General features: G+C 52.0%; 1 protein-coding gene across 6 annotated transcripts; it reads right to left on the reverse strand.

The window, feature by feature from the left end:
• Window positions 1-24: 24 nt before the first annotated feature.
• Telo2 (telomere maintenance 2) lies at window positions 25-15,262 on the reverse strand. Of its 6 annotated transcripts, none has more exons than XM_063268925.1 (21): window positions 15,004-15,260; window positions 14,272-14,620; window positions 12,837-13,114; window positions 11,166-11,234; window positions 10,771-10,915; window positions 10,066-10,168; window positions 7,422-7,490; window positions 7,079-7,220; window positions 6,862-6,998; window positions 6,050-6,129; window positions 5,807-5,920; window positions 5,414-5,502; window positions 5,156-5,247; window positions 4,876-4,996; window positions 4,692-4,759; window positions 3,743-3,916; window positions 3,036-3,127; window positions 2,422-2,521; window positions 2,013-2,077; window positions 1,667-1,782; window positions 25-594 (listed from the first exon to the last, which is right to left on the reverse strand). In XM_063268925.1, exons 2-21 carry the CDS (start codon window positions 14,604-14,606, stop codon window positions 482-484), a joined length of 2,502 nt encoding a protein of 833 aa, XP_063124995.1. In that variant the 5' UTR covers window positions 14,607-14,620; window positions 15,004-15,260; the 3' UTR covers window positions 25-481. The 6 variants fall into 6 exon arrangements, with proteins under 6 accessions (XP_063124995.1, XP_063124994.1, NP_001385581.1 ...); XM_063268924.1 differs by having other exon boundaries at window positions 10,771-10,918; window positions 15,004-15,259; NM_001398652.1 differs by having other exon boundaries at window positions 4,692-4,763; window positions 4,880-4,996; window positions 10,771-10,918; window positions 15,004-15,238.
• Window positions 15,263-18,557: the final 3,295 nt, after the last annotated feature.

The following is an 18,557-nucleotide window of genomic DNA, read 5'->3' on the forward strand; positions in this document are numbered from 1 at the left end:
AGCGAGAACCGCAGAAGCAGCTTGTGTGGTGTCCGCAGCCTGTTTATTCTCACAGGAACACAGTGTTGCAAAGCCCTTGGGGAGCCAGTAGGCTGCCCCTGGTCTGCTATCCTAGCATCCCCATCCGAGTATAGGAAAAACTGAGTAGCTGTCTCTTGTCTACTCTTGAGGCCCTGGACAGAGAGCACAAAGTTCTGCTCTCAGGAGGCACATCTTGGGCCCCATATCCCAGCCCCAGTTCTGTCAGTTCAAAGCTGTTATGTCCCATGGCACAGGCTCCCCAGCATTTTTAGCTGACCACTTAGCCTGGCCAAGGTTTAAGTAACAGTGGGGTCATATTGATAGGAGCCTACTTCATGCATATAGGGACCAAGCAAACGGCCCCCACTAAAGCCCAGGGGTGCGGACTCTGCTCCTCAGAGGTCTTCCCTTCTTCCAGTGCTGATGGCCGAGGCTCCATTCGGGCCCCTGTGGAGACTCCTCAGGGCTGTGGAGAGCAACTGGACAGGAGCTTGTCTTTGAGTCTCTCCAGGAGCAGCAAAGACCTTACTGCCAGCTCCCTGCAGTCCTCATCCACATCCCTCTCAGCCACATCTGCCAAAGTAGAAATAGAGAACACATGAGTGACAGGGCAGAGCCAGTTAGATCATGTCTGTCCCTCCACACTTCCTCACGGGCCACCGAGAGACCTCTCTCTGAGGTCCCACCACAGAGATCCAGCTCCACAGGAGGGAACAGACAGGTCAGGTGCATAGTTCAGCAGCCCAAGCACTGACCTGGATAAAACAAGTCAGAGATTAGAACCTGGGGGATTTAGCACATGACCCTGAGAAGAACCTGGCCTTGCCCAAGATGGCTGACAGCACGGGGAACTTGGGGAATAATGGTCAGGACCTTCTGCGACTAATCATCAGAAAGAGAAAAAGTAGAAGATACACAGGCCCAGGCGTACCTAGGAGTCCTGTGAAAGCCACAGTCTGGCCCTGTCTCTGGGTCAGTCACAGAGCCTGTCGGAAGCTGGGGCTCTGGATGTGTACTTCCCAGTGGGTCCCAGAACAGTCGTGAGGCTTGGGGTGAAGAGTCAGTGTCTGCAACTGACTTTTAAGAAAAGATGCAGAGGGTTGGGGATTTAGCTCAGTGGTAGAGCGCTTGCCTAGCAAGCGCAAGGCCCTGGGTTCGGTCCCCAGCTCCGAAAAAAAGAAAAAAAAAAAAAAAAGAAAAGATGCAGAGAGGTAGAACAAAGAGTGGCAGATACTCCAGAGTGGTTCTAGATGGAAACCTCAGCATTCGCTACTGCCACATAACCTGTCTGGATTTGACTTTAAATCAGTCTCAGTATGTAGACCTGGCTGGCCTAGCACCCACTATGTAGACCAGCTTAACCCTGAACTCATAGAGCTCCATCTGTCTCTGCTTCCCAAGTACTGGGATTAAAGGTGTGTGCTGTTGTGTCTGGATTTGAATTTGGGAGCTTTCTGAGTTTCTGTTGAGAGCCAGGTAGTAATCACTAAAGACACAGGTTAATCACTGTCCCCTGGTTCCCCACACTCATGTTGTCACAGCTGTCAGAGCGGAAACAGGACAGGCCTACTCAGACTGGCTGGCCTAGCCCCATCTACTCCAGCCACTCCACACCTGGTGTCACTGTTCCAGTCCAGACACTAACCTGCCAACCAGGATCTGGCTTCCAGTAGCTCATCTGGCAGGTCCCCCAACAGCCGCTCTGTAGGTACACTGAGGAGGACAGAGGACACAGCAGACAGCAAGCCCCGGCGGACATAACTACCAATCAAGAGGGTGGGGAAAGGTGAGGTCGGTATGGCTCTGTGAATGGAGCCCCAACTGGCCTACAGGAAGGACCTCCCCCTTGTACCGAGTCCAGCAGGCCAACTACCACAGAGCTCACTCCAGCCCTGTCTGAGCCCCTCAGGCATGGCTGACTACTTGTTAGGAAATGTCAGGCATGCTGCCTTGGAGACACAATGCTGCCCTTAGCCCCATGGGTCACTCACATGTCAACGTGGAAGCGAAGGGCCCATACAAACTCCAGCAGGGCCTTACCCATAGGCACAGCCACCTAGAAGTCAGCACAGGGATGGCTGGTGAGGGTTGCTACGTTCATTCCCAACATGTGCCTCAAAGACAGGATGCCACTGTGTCAGGGCTCGCCTCTGAGTGGGGATGCATCAGTGTCTCAGGGAGCTTTGTACAGACTGCCCATAAGGCCACAGGCAGGGGAAGATGTCTTCTGAGGTCCAGAGCTCACGTCTATGCCCTTGATCATCCTGTACTGCCCACAGATAGGGGATGGACGAGCCGTGCAGAGCTCAGGTCCTGTCTTGTGAGCACTGGAGTTTATTCCTACAGCCACACTGCTATGAAACTATGTGGCAGGGCTTTTAGTTCCCATTCCCAACTCACTGTGGTGTTAACAGCCAGGTACATCAGGGACGCTAAGGTGTGGGTCAGTCTTCCGAGTACCAACTGATCGTCTCCTAAAAGGTCGAAGGTCACCAGAGGCCTACAACATAGAGTTGAGTGAGTGGAGCACCCCAAAACCTAATGTTGGCTAAGAAGAGCCCAGAATGAGCGTTACGACAGAAACCCAAACCCTTGGAGGTTCGCATAGTCTTCCTCCCACCTTCACACCCTGGGCTAACACGGCAAAGGACAGCCCCAAGGGGAAGGCATGTCCACGGCTCAGCACACCAGGTGCTGCCAGGCACAAGTCAGGCCCCGAGTCAAGGTCACACCCTATGCTGTCACCGAAATCTCACAGGCTAAGCATGGGACGAGACTCAGCTGCAGAGATGAGAGGAGGTAGGCAACGGGTGAGCAGCAGGCCAGCAGCACTGACAGCATCGCCGTAAACCCAAGATCAAAGAACACTGTGATGATTATACCCTCACCATAAGACTCAATAGCAAAAGGACTTTCCAGAATATTCCACACCATTTAACTCAAGCCCACACTTAGACCTTACTATGTCACAACTACTATTCACAGGAGTGTGTCCAAAGTTCCAGAAACTTCACCTGTCAAAGTGCTGTAGGAGGGGGAAGAAGAAATATCCAGCCACGGAGTTGAATTCATTGGGGACGCCTGACACCTCCCTCCGAGGACAGCCCTGTCAAGCACACAGCATTAGTCAAGGTACAATGCTACCACCATTAGGTGCAGTTGTACAGCCCACTTAGGCTTGCCCTGGCCGCCCTGGGTCAGGACCCTGTGGAGAGGGCACTTAGTCTCAGGCTACTGTGGTTTGACAGCAAAGAGTTCCAACCCTTCACATTCACACCTAGATGGTCCTCACCACAGGATGATCTGTGCATGGTGGCAAACCAAATAGCCTGGTCTCCAGCCCAGACACCATAGTCCCAGGGTAATTTTTTGTTTGTTTGTTTGTTTGTTTCTGATGTGGCACTCCTGAGACCTGAGTCTTCACTGCCATGTTTTAAAATCGTGTTGGTCTGACACGCTTCAGTTTGTACATAAACTTGTGCTCGAAGGAGCACCAACACTGGAGCTGACCCTGACTGAGTTCCCTTCAGTCAGCCAACACTAGAGCTGCAGCAGATCTCAACCTGTGGGTCACCAGCCCTTCCGGGTTGCAGATCAAACATCCTGCATATCAGATATTTGCATTACAACTCAACAGTAGCAAAGTTACAGTTATGAAGTAGCAATAAAATAACCTGACGGTTGGAGGTCATGACACATAGGACCTGGACAGTCCTGTTACCTTGGAGAACCTCCTCGTCTTGCTTCTGATCCGCTCCTCCACAACTACCTGCCAGTCAGGCTGAGAAATAGCCAGTGCTGGTGAACGCGAGGTGCCCGAAGCAGGGGAACTGTGCTGGGAGAGTCTCTGGAGGCTCCTTGGCCGAGACAGTGCCTGGGCAGCAAGAACGAGAACCTAGGAGAAAAGACTCAGTGAGCAGGGACTAGAGAGATGGCCAAAGAGGTTCAGAGCCCTCACTGCCCCGCTGAGGACTCAGGTTTGCTTCCCAACACCTACGCCTTTTCTGGTTTCCACAGGCAGCTCACACATATAGTGCACTAACGTACATACAGACAAAACACTCATACACATAAAATAGTAACTGAAATGTTGACAGAAGACTCAAGAGTATGTGTGTCTGGGGAAGGATGCTCTTCAAAAGGTGGGTGAATAGCCAGGTATCCGCAAAGCTCGGCAGCCTGGAAGATACCCAGGCACAGGAAGAATACGTTCTGTTTATCCTATAATGATAAATGTCATGTTGTATGAAAATATACCAATATAGAATACACATCAGAACTGGTTAAGACGTAGTGGTTAAGGATGCCCAGTGTCCTTGTAGAGGACCGGAGTTCAGTTCCCACCACCAGTGTTGGATGGCTCTCAACCACCTGTAAGTCCAACTCCAAGGAATCCAACACCCTCTTCCGGCCTCCACAGCACTACACACAGCATGCGCATACTCACAGACACACGGTCATATGAATATGAACCATGCAAACAGGGACACAGGGACACACACACACACACAATAAATAAAACCCATTTTAAAGCCACACAAATAAAAGAATTGCTTCGGCCTCTCGCATTCCAAGTAAGCACGGGGTGATCTTCGGCTGCAGTCCATGCAGGTCAATTTCCCAATTTAGTGCAGCCTAGGCCTGACAGGGCATGGGTCAGGGTCACTTACATCCAGGATGTCCATGCGCTGCCGGAGGCTATAGTTCAGGCCATAGAACTGTGAGGTCAGATACTTGGCTACCTGGGTAGACAAAGGAGAAGCCACTGTGCTAAAGTCACAGACTACCCAAGGGCCCGATCGGGGCCTAGAATGGGGCCACCAGGGTTTCTGATGCTCCTGGTCTGGCTAGGACCTACCTGCTCCGGGTCTGTGACTGTGACAGCCACCAGAGCCCTCTGGCGCAGCTGCTCAAACTCTGCTACACAGGTCTTCTCTTCCAGGTGCAGTAGCACCTTGGCCAGCTCCACGCTTACCTGCACAGGGACAGGAGTCAAGATGCCTTCAGCCCAATACGCCCAGCCAGCAATCCAGTGCCACCCTCTAAGATCTAGGATACAGATGCCACAGGAGAACTGCCACCCCAGAAGTTCCCAACCTCCCCACATACCCTGACACATCCTCTTACTGCTCACCTCCCGAGTGGCCTGGGGGTTCCTATACACCAGGCCCTCAAGCACCTTTAGGGAAGCCTCCCAGCGTTCTATGTCCTCAGATGTAGTCAAGGCTGCACAGAACCCAGACAAGCCTCAGTACGGCTCCAGTATGCCCAGAGCGCCAAAATGAGGACTGGCAGTAACTCTAGGACAAGGGGAAGTGAGGCCAAACCCCGGGATCCGTCAAACCAAGCTATTGTGGGGTAAGCACAATGACCCGACCTCAGCAAAGCCCACCTTCCACACAGTCTCGGATATACAGGGGCTCCTTGCTGCTCTTCAGCTCTTTGTCCCCTGACATGTCGTAGGGGATGAACTCATCATCACTGTGGTAAGACAAACAGACAGTGTCTGTCCATCCTGGTCAGGACCTAGAATCATTTTTGTTTCCTCGGCGGTAAGGCCTGAAGATTCTAAAATTCCCTCCCAGGAACCTGACAGCTGCAGGAGATGGCTACACGGAAAGGTAGCACCCTGGCCCTGCCCAAGCTCCTGCTTCAGACTGGCAGGAAGGTGAGGAGGACCGGGATTAGCACCTTCCTACGCATGGTCAACTCACCCCACATGTGAACAGAAAGTCACCCTCAGTCAATCTTTGGACCCACAGAGACCAAGGATTCCCTGCCCTACCTGTCAAGCTCTGAGTCAGAGCCCTGTGGCTGAGCTGGGTGGACATCACTCTCCATGGTCTTTTCTGGTGTCTCTACAGGAGGCTCTGTGGCAACAGGAGCTGGGGATGGGCCTCTAGCAGACAAGCAGCAGCAGGGTCATCCAGGAGAGCCTTGAGCACCACATTTCCCAGAGAGGCTTCTATTATCTGCCTAGACAAGCCCCCTTAACTTTTGTGGGGGCTGGGAATGAAGAGGCCCTCACCGTGCCTCCAAGGAGCAGTCACTCGCAGGCCCTGGAGCAGCCAAAGCCAGCAACTCTCGGCTCATCTCATCGTCTTCGTACTGTTGCAGATACACTGGAGTCAGTGGTGCCCACAGGCTTCCAATGCCACCTCCTCACCGACAAGCAGCCCAAGCCGACCCTCCTCTCATGCCACCTGATCTCACTTCACAGCTTGGCCAACACAACCACCTTTCCTGAAGCAACTTCTGAATGCCCACCTCGAGCTAAGCACGGTGCTAGGTGTGCCTAAAAGCCACGTCGTCCTCCTTCGAGACTGAGACCCATGAATGCTGACGCACCCAAAGATGTGTCACTCAGCAGAGGCTACATCTACAGGCTCATAGTGAAGCCATGCAGGGCCCAACACAGTCAAGGCCTTCGCTATCCAACCTGGCAGTGCCCATGCCCATTAGTGATCAGTAGAGGCTGACACGCCCTACCCACTGCCAGCCCAGAGCAGCCCCCACTGTCCCCTGGACTCAGAGTACCCAGGTCCAGCAGACCAACCCCAAGCATGGATCCTTCTCTTCTGTCTAACCAAGCCAGGAACATACCACATTATCACAGACTTGGCCTTGACCACGCACAAACCCATGCTCACTCCCACCCACCAAGAGTTGGAGTTAGTTAGAACTGCCCCATGCATGAAGCCTTGGCCCTTCACATGCCCAGCCTAGGGTAGGCCTCAATCCTAGATCCCGGAAAGGTGAGGTACTAGACGTGCTGCTATATCAGCAGAGGTAACCCGGGGCCCTGTCACCAAGAGGACATAGAGAAGACAGCCTGCTCACTTGGAATTTCAGGGGAGGCCCCTCGGGGTGGATCCTGGAGCTGATGACTTCGGCCACAACCATGCCCAAGCGACGCACAGGGGGTAGGCTGCTGTCCAGGCGGCACTTCACACCTGCCATCATGCTGGCCAGCAATTCTTAAAGCAGCAGACATGAATCCTAAAGGGCTCCTCCAAGTGTTAGGGGGTAGGGTGTGCCCATGCCACAGCCTGCTTACCATCCCGGACGTCCTGCAGCTCCGACTCCCCGAGGTGTGCCATGCACACAAGGATGGCCTTGCTGATGTAACACTGTTGCTCCAGGGGTGCGTGCCGGACGGCACTGCTGCTGCCCCAGGTCTCCAGCAGCTCCTTAAGCACCTGGCAAACAGCAGGGCCCCAGCCCATTCAGGCAGCAGCCTACACCTCAGCCACCCAAGTCTCAGGCCAGAGCCTACTGCTGTCCTAAGGGTCTCGAGGGAAAGGAAAGCTGGACCCCTGCCCTCCCCATCACTTGACAGTCCCCTGACTGTCCCCTTCTTCCTGGAATACCACAGGCTTGGAGGGATGAGTGACGCTCACCTGTATGAGGAGTGGCCGACGCTGACTGTCTAAAGCCAAGTACCCCAGCAGGCTCTGCACCATGGGTGTCTACAACAAAAGTGGAGTCCTGTCTACCAGGCAGAGACTGCTCCCAAGAAGAATGGGATGGAATGGAGCCGTCGAGCTCCGGCCTCCCACAAACCAGACAGCAGCTCCCACTTCCACCTCGGTACTGCCAGTTCCAGCTGATAAGTTTTATACTTTCCATTTCAGCCAAACTGAAACCCAGTGGGTTATCTGTCAGATTTCAGACCTTAAGGCTCTTGTGGTAGAGGACACCCTCAGTCCTGGGTTTCTCAGCCCACATACATACTGGCACGCTGTGCTCTCCACGACGACTCTTGGACATCGCCCTTTTGTAAGGCGTCTGAACCTAGAGTCTTATCATGTGTGTATGTAAGTGTGTGCAGGTGCCACAGAGGCCAGAAGAGTGTGTCAGATCCCATGGAGCTAGAGTCCAAGCATTTGTAGGCTTCCCTACGTGGGTACTAGGAACTAAGCCAGGGTTCTCCACAGAACACTCAGTGCTCTTAACCCCTGAGCCATCTCTCCTCTTTGCAGTTTTTTAAGACAGGGTCTCACAATGTTGGCTGTGCCGGCATCAAACATGGCAATTATGCCTCCACCGCTCTCATGCTAGAATAGAGGCACGGACCACCAGGGCCACCCCTCGCTCATTCACGCTTCCTTTACCTTCCATATTCCATGACTGAGGTAGCGAATCCCCTGTCACCTCCTGCTCTCACACAGAACACTGCCATGGCAGATCCCCAGTTGACCGTGCTTTTTCTGGCTTAAGCATTTTTTTTTTTTTTTTTTTTGGTTCTTTTTTTCGGAGCTGGGGATTGAACCCTGGGCCTTGCGCTTCCTAGGCAAGCGCTCTACCACTGAGCTAAATCCCCAACCCCTGGCTTAAGCATCTTGATCGAACAGTGTACGGTAAACTGTCAGCTAGTCTCTTTGTATGTGTGTGTGCACGTGTGTACGCACTGTGGAAGTGTATGTATTAAGTACGTGGGTTGTGTGTGTAGTCACATGAACATGTGCGTGCATACATGTATGTGGAACCTTGGGTGTCATACCTTAGGAGACATCCAACTTGTTTTGGAGACAAATTCTCTCTCTCATGTAGCCCTGGCTGTCCTACAACTTGCTCTGTAGACCGGGCTGGACTGGAACTTAGAGACCCACCTGCCTCTGCCTCCCAAGCTCACTGGTGAATGGGAACAGCCTCATACATTTTAATCCTCGGTCCCCAGCTGGCAGACATGTTTGGGAAGCATGTGGCCTTGTTGGAAGAAGTGTTTCACTAAGGGACTGACTTTGGTCTCTAAAGACTCCATTCTTAGGTTCCTCCTCCCTCTCTCTGCTCCTACTTTCAGATCAAGATACAAGCTCTCAGCCGTGGCTGCACCCATCGCCTAGCTCGGACACTGTAGACCCGAATTGACCCTCTGAAACTATAAGCCCATACGAAACATTGACTCTTACATTGTTGCCTTGGCCACGGTGTCCCTCCAACCTTTGTTTTTCAAGACAGGGTTTCTCTCTGTAGCCCTGGCTATCCCAGAACTTGCTCTGTAGACCAGGCTGTCCTTGAACTTATTAAGAGATCTACCTGCTTCTGCCTCCCGACTACTGGGATTAGAAGTATGCACCACCATTCCTGGCTTGGAAATAGGGTCTCAGTGGGAACTGGGACTCACCCCCATCTGTCTCTGCCTCTCCAGCCCTGGGATGACAGGCATGTGCCGCCATGCCCTGCATTTTATGCAGATTCAAGGGGGCTTAAACTCGGCCCCCTTGATTACACGTCAAGAACTATGTGAACCAAGCTGTCTCCCTAATCCCAAAAGGTGCCCCTCTCACAACGATCTCTATATCCACCGCCCTGCCATCCAGGAGCGACTGTACAAAGTTTACTCTGGCATTTGAAGTTCTCAGTTGGAGGTGTTATTCCACTGACCGGCTTATGACCTGACCGCTTAGAACAGAATGCTGGACTCATTCATCAGGGTTCTGTGGGGATCAGCTCTGCCTTTGTTTACATCTCGGCACTGCCCACCTGCCCTCGTGAAGGATGGCCAGGTTATTAAAGTGACTCCATCCCTTCCTTCACCTGCACACTTCAGCTGCGCCAGCTCCCAGCTCAGGTGACTGGGGGGACTCTCCGAGACTCCTGCCCGAGTGTCCCTGCATGCAGTAGGTAGGAGTTACTTCAGCTTCACCTTGTCTCCTCATATCCTGATCCTTCTCACAGGAGCCAGAGAGAGTCCATCTCTCCTCAGATTCTCCACTCACCCACCAGACAACCTGGCCTTACCTGCTGTCCTCTTGCTCTCTGGCCACCAGGGGGACCCAATACCGGCTCAGGCCAATCTGGACAGCCAACCAGCTAGCTCTCTGGTATTCCAGTTCTCAGAGGCCTCTGGCCTATGCTCTCAAATCCTCTCAGAGCCAGGCCTTCTATCCAAGCCATACTCCTGTCCTGTCTGCCTCTTGGTATCAACACCAAGAGATTAAAGGCGTGTGCCACCAAGCCGGGCCCCTTTCCCCACTGTTAATAACAGTTCTTCCCATGACTTGGAAAGCACATAGACTCCCCCCGTCCCAGCCTTCTCACTGTGTGCTGGTACTGCAGGAACAGAAGCTTCCGGGTCATCACAAACCGTGCTTTCTTATTCTTCACCACCAGGTTCCCTAGTAGTCGTGACAGGACTTCAGGCCTGTGAGGCAGGGGCAGAAGGAACTCGAATCACAAGTCGGCCTTAAAAGACAAGGAAAGGGCTGGAGAGATGGCTCAGCGGTTAAGAGCACCCCACTGCTCTTCCAGAGGTCCTGAGTTCAATTCCCAGCAACCACATGGTGGCTCACAACCATCTATAATCAGGTCTGGTGCCCTCTTCTGGTGTATCTGAAGACAGCTACAGTGTACTTATATATAATACATGAATAAATAAATCTTTAAAACAAACAAAAAAAAAAGACAAGGAAAAACAAACAGTACGGTACCCTGTGCTCTGCCTCCTGCTCGCTCTGAGACTCTAGGCTAGCCCTTCTACAACCTGAGTCTGTCCTTAATCTTTCTCCTTCCCAGAATGAGTGTGAACATCCATGGGAAGCCTGGACCCCCACATCAGAGCTGAGAGGACCAGCCCAACAAGGGGATGGGGGGTGGGGGGATCACAAATACTGGCCAGCCTCAAAGTGTGATGCTGAGAGGTGGACTACCCCATCGGTGTAGGGCACGGGTTCTAGTACGGCACCCAGAATAGCTGCAGAGGGAACGGCACCAATGATGAGTCTACCCTGCAACCCCGCTGCTTACCTGGGAGCGGCCTCTACAAGTCCTGTCAGCACGGCCTCCACTGCCCGGTCAGGCACTTGCTCCACCAGGCGCCAGCACACCCGTTGCCACAGACAGCTGTCCTGGGTGAGCACTGTCAGCTGGGGCACCAGCACACCCAGGATCTCTTCTGAGGGGACACAGAGGCCCTGGGTTTCAGGAGCCACCCTCAGCGGGAAGCCAATGGAGGCGCCCGGTACCCACAGACCCACAGGTTCACAGACATGGGCAAGCCCAGAGACATCACCGAACCAGAGTCAGACCCAAGTGAGGGAATCCCACTGAAGGCAAGAGTCCACTTACATATCACTGTTTGGGACGTACGATGATTCCCCACCCTCCTCTATAGAAGGTGGAAGGGGTCAGGCACTACTCACTCTTTCGCCCCTGGATGCACACCTTCCCCAGAACTTGAGACACAAAGGAGACAGAGCAGTCTAGACCACCTGAAACAGAAAGCAAGACTGCAAAATAAGTCGGCAGGACATCTGACCACGCACAGTGACCTTAAGCTTAGTGGCCAAGCCAGCAGCGGAAATTCCTTGGAACAGATGTGCATTTCAATCTAACATGAGAGAAAATCCAGTAATAATGTGCTTTAAAAGTACTGCACACAATACACACAAGCTGAGTGCTGATGGCACACGCCTTTAGTCCAAAGCTTGGTTGACAGAGATAGGTGGATCTCTGAATTCATCACAGGCCTGGCCTACAGAATGAGTTCTAGGACAGAGAGAAACCCAGAGAGGGGTTGGGGATTTAGCTCAGTGGTAGAGTGCTTGCCTAGCAAGTGCAAGGCCTGGGTTCGGTCCCCAGCTCCCGGGGAAAAAAAAAAGAAAAGAAAGAGAAACCCCGTTTCAGAAACAAATCAAAACAAAACAAAACAACATCATCGCACATCATCTCAATGACAATGACCCTACCTACATCACTGAGGAGGCACCAGATGCGGCCTGGACTAGGAGCCGACTACTGACTCAGAACTGGGCTCTAACCACCACAGCAGCCACTGCCCACAAGGCCTGTCTCCTTGGTAAAGAAGGAGCCATGAGGAGGTCAAGAACAAAGAGGAGATGGGGTGGCAGCCTCCCACAAGTAGAGCTGAGATGATTGATGGTGCCTGTTAGAAAACAGACATGCCAAACACACCATGACAGAGGATGGGAACTTAGGCTTCAAGGACAGAATCCAAGTGCCACTAAGAATAGAGTGAGACCCTGTCTGTCTCAAAAGCGAGACAAAACAAAACAGACCAGAAAGACCAGGTTGAGGCCATGCCAAAACTCCAGTGGACCAGCTTCTTCTGGGGTCACATGGGTAAAGGACACAGGAGCCCTCAGGTGCTGGGCTGAGGAATGAAAACATAGCTAGGAGCAGAGGGAGAGAAGGCAGCCAGAGTAGCTCCCGTTAGGCTGGGGTATGGTTCTAAGTGGCATGTGACAGGCACAAGAAGGAAGGCAGGGACACTTTAGGAAGAGGCACGGGCTCGTCAGTCAATCTCACAGGCCTGTATCTGACAACCCAGGAATCATGATGGCCCTTCCCAATTCCACTCTTGGGATATGTTCCAGGGAGAACCAGTAGTAATGTTCCAGAGAGGGCAGGGCTAACCTTTGACACCTACGGGGTGGTTCCTAGAAGTCTGTGGTGACAGCAGTCCCCAGAGTGCCGGACATGTGTGTGAAAAGCATCCGCCCTGAGAGCCAAGAACAGTCAGCACTCAAAACACCACCGAAGATACGTGGAAGTGAACCTCAGTAAACAAGGACGGTTTCTCAGAAATACAAGTGACTGGGCGGGAAAAGCAGGCCTTGGTGACTTTGCCTAACATTCAGCTAAGAACCAAAGGGTCCTAGGGTCGGAGTTAACTCCCCAAGATCAAGACCCAAAAGAGAGATGAAACTCTGTCAGGCGATACAAGAGGGTCTGGAACGGGGCAGCCTCTAACCTACCTGACAGCACTTTCCTGACTCTTCAGGGCCCACAGGCTTCGAGAAGAGGAGGGAGAATGATAAAGGCCAGGAGAGATGTCGAGGCAGGGTGCTCACCTTGGAGAAAGTTCACGGCCGCCTTTAGTGCCCGCATGACCTCCAGGCCCAGCAGAGGGAAGTAATTCTGGGGGAAGAACTGGGTCAGGTTGTCCCGCTGGAGACGGTTGCCCAGGAGATCCGGTAAGCCCACGACTTTGCTGAGCAGCGTCTCCTGGAACAGGGGGAAGCTGGGCTTTGTCTGCGGCCGACACTGCTCCTCCATGAGAGCGGCCACTCTGCCGGCGTGCAGAAATGTGTCCAGCAGCCGAGCCATCTTCATCAGACGGAAGCTAGGGCTAAAGAACCGCGAGTGTATTGGGCAGAGCCCTCGATCGCTCCCTACTAGTGCTCCCTTCTGGCCATAAAGAATCAGTCCCAGAGCTAGGGAGATGGCTCACTTAGTGAAAATAAGCCCTGTAAGCATGAACCTAAGCTTCATTCCCATAAAACACATGAAAAAAATCCAGGTCAGCTGGGCAGTGGTGGCCCATGTGCAGTACTCAGAAAGCAGAGGCAGGTGGGGTTCCAGGCCAGCCTGAACTTGTTCCAGCACAGCCAGGGCTACAGCAAGAAACCCTGTCTCAAACAACAAAAGCAACACCAACAAAGCCAAGTGAGACAAGCACGGTGGCACATAGCTTAATCCCAGCATACAAGAGGCAAAAGCAGGAGAGTGTCAGTGAGTTCAAAGCCTATATAGTGAGTTTCAGGGACAGTCTGGTCTATTTAGTGAGACCCCATCTCAACCCCCTCATTCCTCTACCAAAAAAAAAAAAAAAAAAAAAAAAAAGCCAGGGGGTGACAAGAGCATGAAGCTCCAGCCCTGAGGATACAAAGACAAGTGGATGCCTGAAACTCCACGGCCAGACAACCCAGCCTAACTGACAACCTCCCAACAGATAAGAGACCCCATTTCAAAAAACAAGAAGCTAGGCATGGTGGTGCATGCCTTTAATTCTGGCATCCTGGAGGCAGAGGGTGGAGAATCTCTGAGTTCAAGGCTGGGACAGCCAGAGCCTCATCATAGAGAGATCTTGCTTCAAAAAGAACAAAACAAAACATACCAAAAAGGACTAGTCCCGATGACTTCATAAGTATTTACATCTGCTCGCCAGCTAAAAAACACTTAGTTCCCCCGATGACTAGCCAGTTACGTGTAGGATGTCCCAGACCCTGCAGATACACACCACTCCCTCCCCAGAAGAGGATGGCACGAGACTGGCTACCTTTCTGGTATCAGCTGGAGACAGTGCAGACTCTATGAGCCGCTGATCTGCTCTTGCTATCTGCAATGTGAATTTTGCTCTTCCTCCCAGCCCTTAACAAGAAGGAGTGAGGCCAGGCTAAGATGCTGGGTCCTTCCCTTTTCAGAGCTGGGCACAGCTACACTCAGTTTTAAGGTATTGGGACCCTTCTCAGAACTTAAGTGTCCTGTTGCTCATAAACTGCTCACCCAGCAGTGCTCTCAATGGCTTCCATCAGCACCAGGAAGGCTTGGTCTGGCGGGCCGTCCAGGAAAAAGCTCTCCCAAAGCTGCTCCAGCTGGCCATCGGGAGATAGCTCCAGCCAGCCTGGACTGAGCTTGCTGACCAGACATCTGAGGACGGCTGAGAAGTGGACGGTGGCAAACTCCTCCTTCTCCTCAGGAAGAACTGGATCCTCGGTTCTACCGAGGTATCGCTTCAGAGTCCCCAGGGTAGAAAGGATATGGCCAGCATCCTCTGAGGATGAAAGGGTGTGAATGGCTTCCTGGACGGTGAGCCTGACAGCAGACAGTGCTGGGTCCATCCTGCAGGACAGGGCTGAGAGTCCGAGAAAAGTATGTTTGAGTGTCAAGAATTCTTCCCATGGCACCCACGAAGTTAAGGAAGGAAGCAGGAGGGTTGGCTCCAAATCTCAGAAACCCCAACATCCCTCTTCTGCACTTCCAAGAGCTTCACTGACAATCTCACTCACGCTATCCCGTACTTCTCCAGGTTTCCCGCCTCCCCGAGGATTTCCTGCCTCCCCGATGCCCTGTGGCTGTCAAACTCGCTGATACTTGGATGAGTGAGTGGCTTTCCAGGTTGCAGTAACTACAACTCCAGCGTCTGCAGCTCCAGGTTAGCACCCAGCCCCCTAAACACGAGCAGGGAAACTGGCCATTCTGCAAGGCCGTCACCACTGCAGACCCGACTGCACCAACCATTCACTCCTACAGGGTTCCTCTGGCCAGCATGCTTCAGAGTCAAGGCTACATGCTCCCTCTTGCGCGCCACTGATTCGCCACAGCACCAGGACCACGCGCCAGATTCAGTGTCAGCGGAAGGCAGCCTTGAGTCCAAGTCGCAGACCTCACGCGAAACTTACAGGAATATTTAGAATTTCTGGGGCCAATACCTACTTATGGCTAGGGACTAACCAGCGGCGCGCCGACGCGCTGGTGACTGCAGCATCTGCGCCTGCGCAAGAGGAAGAGGCGTGGCCTAATAGCCTAGAGTGGGCAAGGCTGAGGGCGGGACTCGGGTAGGTGTGTCCGTTCTTTCTGTCCCTCTGTGGTTGCTCTCTGTTTTCCTTAATTCTGGAGGGACTCTCCCCAGCACACTGCCTCCTACGCTGCCTTGGGTCCTATGACTTTCCACTCTAGACCACTAGGCAACTGGCTAGACGTCCTGAGGGAAACAGAATAAGGAAGCCAGGAACAGCGAATATGGACAAGTTGTAACGCTGATGTATGCTGTGGTACACATGGCTACATCGGTTAATTGGAAACACTTGAACCGCGTCTAAACTACCCTAAATGAAACACCAGTAGCTGAGTAACCTCCCAGGGGTCCTGGCTGTCGTCTGAACTTAGCAGTATGAAACATTCCATCATGGCAGAACTTTTTTTGACCATCCTGATCTGGAAGATACATTGAGGGAGCAACATTTCAGCGGGACTGGGTGTGGGTGGAAATCTGGGCATTCAACATCATCAAGCAAAATTATCCTTCCTGGGCTGAAAATGAGCCCACTCGAGGCTCAGCAGTTAACAGAGCATCCTGGGCCCTTTCCTGTGGCTGCTGCAGCTTCCACCAGGCAGATTTAGGCTACTGTAAGGACTCCAGCCCTCGACAGCTTTACCATATTTGTGTAGCTCTTAATGGCAGCCAGTGTTAAAATTCTTGGCCTAGCATTGAGACCTCTTGGCTCCCTGGAACTCGTCTGGTATCCAGGGCTGCAGCATCTCTTCTCTGGTTTAGTCATTTTATCCTCCTTCGGTCTCAGTTTCTGCAGTCTCTTGATGTCTCAGCTACTGCTTCCTCGACTATGACAAAGCTGACTGCCCTGTCCCCTTTGTAGCTTGACCTGCCAACCGCTCAGCTGTCACTGCCACTGTCTCTCTGGCGCCTTTTTTTTTCCCCCTCATGATAACAGCTTAACCAACATTACTGACAGTAGGCAAGCAAAGCCCGGAGAGGAGCCTTTTACTGAACCTAAAGCTGCAACAAGAGGGAGGCGATCAGGATAGTCTCTCCCAAAGGGAATCTAAGCAGCTGCTTTCAAATCCTGAGAGGGGCACTTCCTCTACTCAGAGCCTTCGCCTGATTAGAGCACCGGCCTCTGCAGTTCCTCAGCTAGGCCACCAGGGGACGTGTTCCCCTTCTCAACCTGGTAGAAATGGTTACAGAAAACCTTGGGGCTGTGCCTTCCAGATCTGCAACCTTGGAGTTTTCTCAAGGTCCTAACAGGGCTTTACGGATCATCAGCGCTGGCATAAGGGCAGGCCAGGTGCAGTTGACTGGCAATTCTTTTGTTCACGGCATCCAAGACAAGAAAGGGAAACCTAGCAGGTGCTAATTAAGGGCTCATGACACCTCAGCACCCAATATTTTTGCCTATGTTCCGGAAATGAATACCAGAGTACTTACAATAAAAAATGTTAACAGTGCTACCACTTGGCCAGCGTCTCACCCAGAGATGGGCGTTCTTATTTGTATTAGAACAAAGGGGTGTCGGGAGGATCCGATCTCCATTTAAAGGTAAAGGTGCTTTGCTGCCCAGCTTGATACCCTGAGTTCAATCTTCAGGACTCGCATGGTGGAAAGAGAGAACTGACTCCTCAAAGCTGTCCTCTGACCTTCAAAGTGCATGCGCTCCATGAGCTCGCACAATCACACGCAAATGAATGTAATGTTGATTTTTCTTTTAAAAGACTAGTACTGGGAGCTGGGGAGATGGTTTACTAGGCACAGTGCTTGATGTACACACATGAAGATCTGAGTTCAAATCCCCAGCACCCAATATAAAAGCCAAGTGAAGAGGCATGCATCTGTGTTGCTAAGGAGATGTAAACAAAGTCTACCCCCCTCCTTCTACAGTCCCAGCTATAAACCGAGGTTCGTTTCCACCAAAGCTCACTCTGGGGAATCAGTGAGTTTATTAGCCTGACAGAGAAATGGGTTATAGGGTTATAGGCAGGAGCAGAGGTGACCTTAAAGCAGTCACATTGGAAGGTCTGCCCCCAGCAGACCCCCATGACTGTGTAGGTAGAACCCTTCCCCTAATCTTTACATACCTCTATATTCTTTCCCTTCTCTGAGTCCCCCACAGCTACAATGAACGAAGGCAGACTTGCATACAATTGGTTGGGAGGAAGCTGGATACTCAAGTGAGGATCCCCTGACCCTCTCTGCCCCTCTTCTATAAGATAACACCAAACCCAGACATGATGGTCATTTGCAAGTAGGCCCAGGTTGATGGTGACAGAATGACTTGGAGAACAGTCCTGTACAACAACAATCTGTGACCCCAGCATCGGGGCAGGGTTGTAAGAGAATAGGTGAGTGGAGGAGCGCTTGCTAGCCAATCTGTGAGCTCAAGGGTTGGTAAGGCTCTGTTTAAAGTTTTGGTGTCTACACATGAGCCTGTGAGTACAACACACACAGAATAAATGCATAAATGAACAATAAAAGCCAACACTGGGTTCAGTCCAGAGAACAGACAGTAAGGAACCACCGCAAATACAGTTGTCAGGGCACATGTGGGACACTGTAGGAGTCGGAAGGGCTGGAGGCTGGTATCTCCAGATGGAGCCAAGGCTTGAGAATGGGGTGTGGCAGCCCCAGGTGGGACCGCCCTGAATCTCCATCCCTAAACTACAACTCCATTATTCCTTGACCCCTCCATTTTCCTGAAGCTCCCCATCTAGAAACTTTGCAGTAAGGCAGGGTTGGGGTGGGGTGACACATTTCTCAAGCCTCAGTACTTAGAAATGTCTTTACTCTTTGTACCTGCTCTATTGAATGAGCTAGAAGCACTACTTTTTCACTATTTTATAATTACTATTTTGCCATTGTTTTTTGGTCATTTTTGTGGTGCCACGAGTCAAATCCTGGCCCAACATAAATGTTAAGAAGGACAGCTGTCGGGCTGGAGAAATGGCTCAATGGTTAAGAGCACTGACTGCTCTTCCAGAGGTCCTGAGTTCAATTCCCAGCAACCACATGGTGGCTCACAACCATCTGTAATGAGATCTGATGCACTCCTCTGGTGTGTCTGGAGACAGCTACAGTGTACTTATATATAATAAATGAATAAATCTTTAAAAAAAAAAAGAAAGAAGGTCAGCTGTCCCCTCAGAATTGTCTGTCTCCTGCACCAAGTTTTTCTCCCTGGATACTTTTGTGATTTCTCTCTATCTGTGGTGTTCTGATGTTTGACCAAGGAGCCTTGATGGTGGCAGCCAGCCTCTGGGATGATACTCGGCGAGCAGCC

This window comes from Rattus norvegicus, chromosome 10, assembly GCF_036323735.1.
Source record: "Rattus norvegicus strain BN/NHsdMcwi chromosome 10, GRCr8, whole genome shotgun sequence".
Lineage (NCBI taxonomy): Eukaryota > Metazoa > Chordata > Mammalia > Rodentia > Muridae > Rattus > Rattus norvegicus.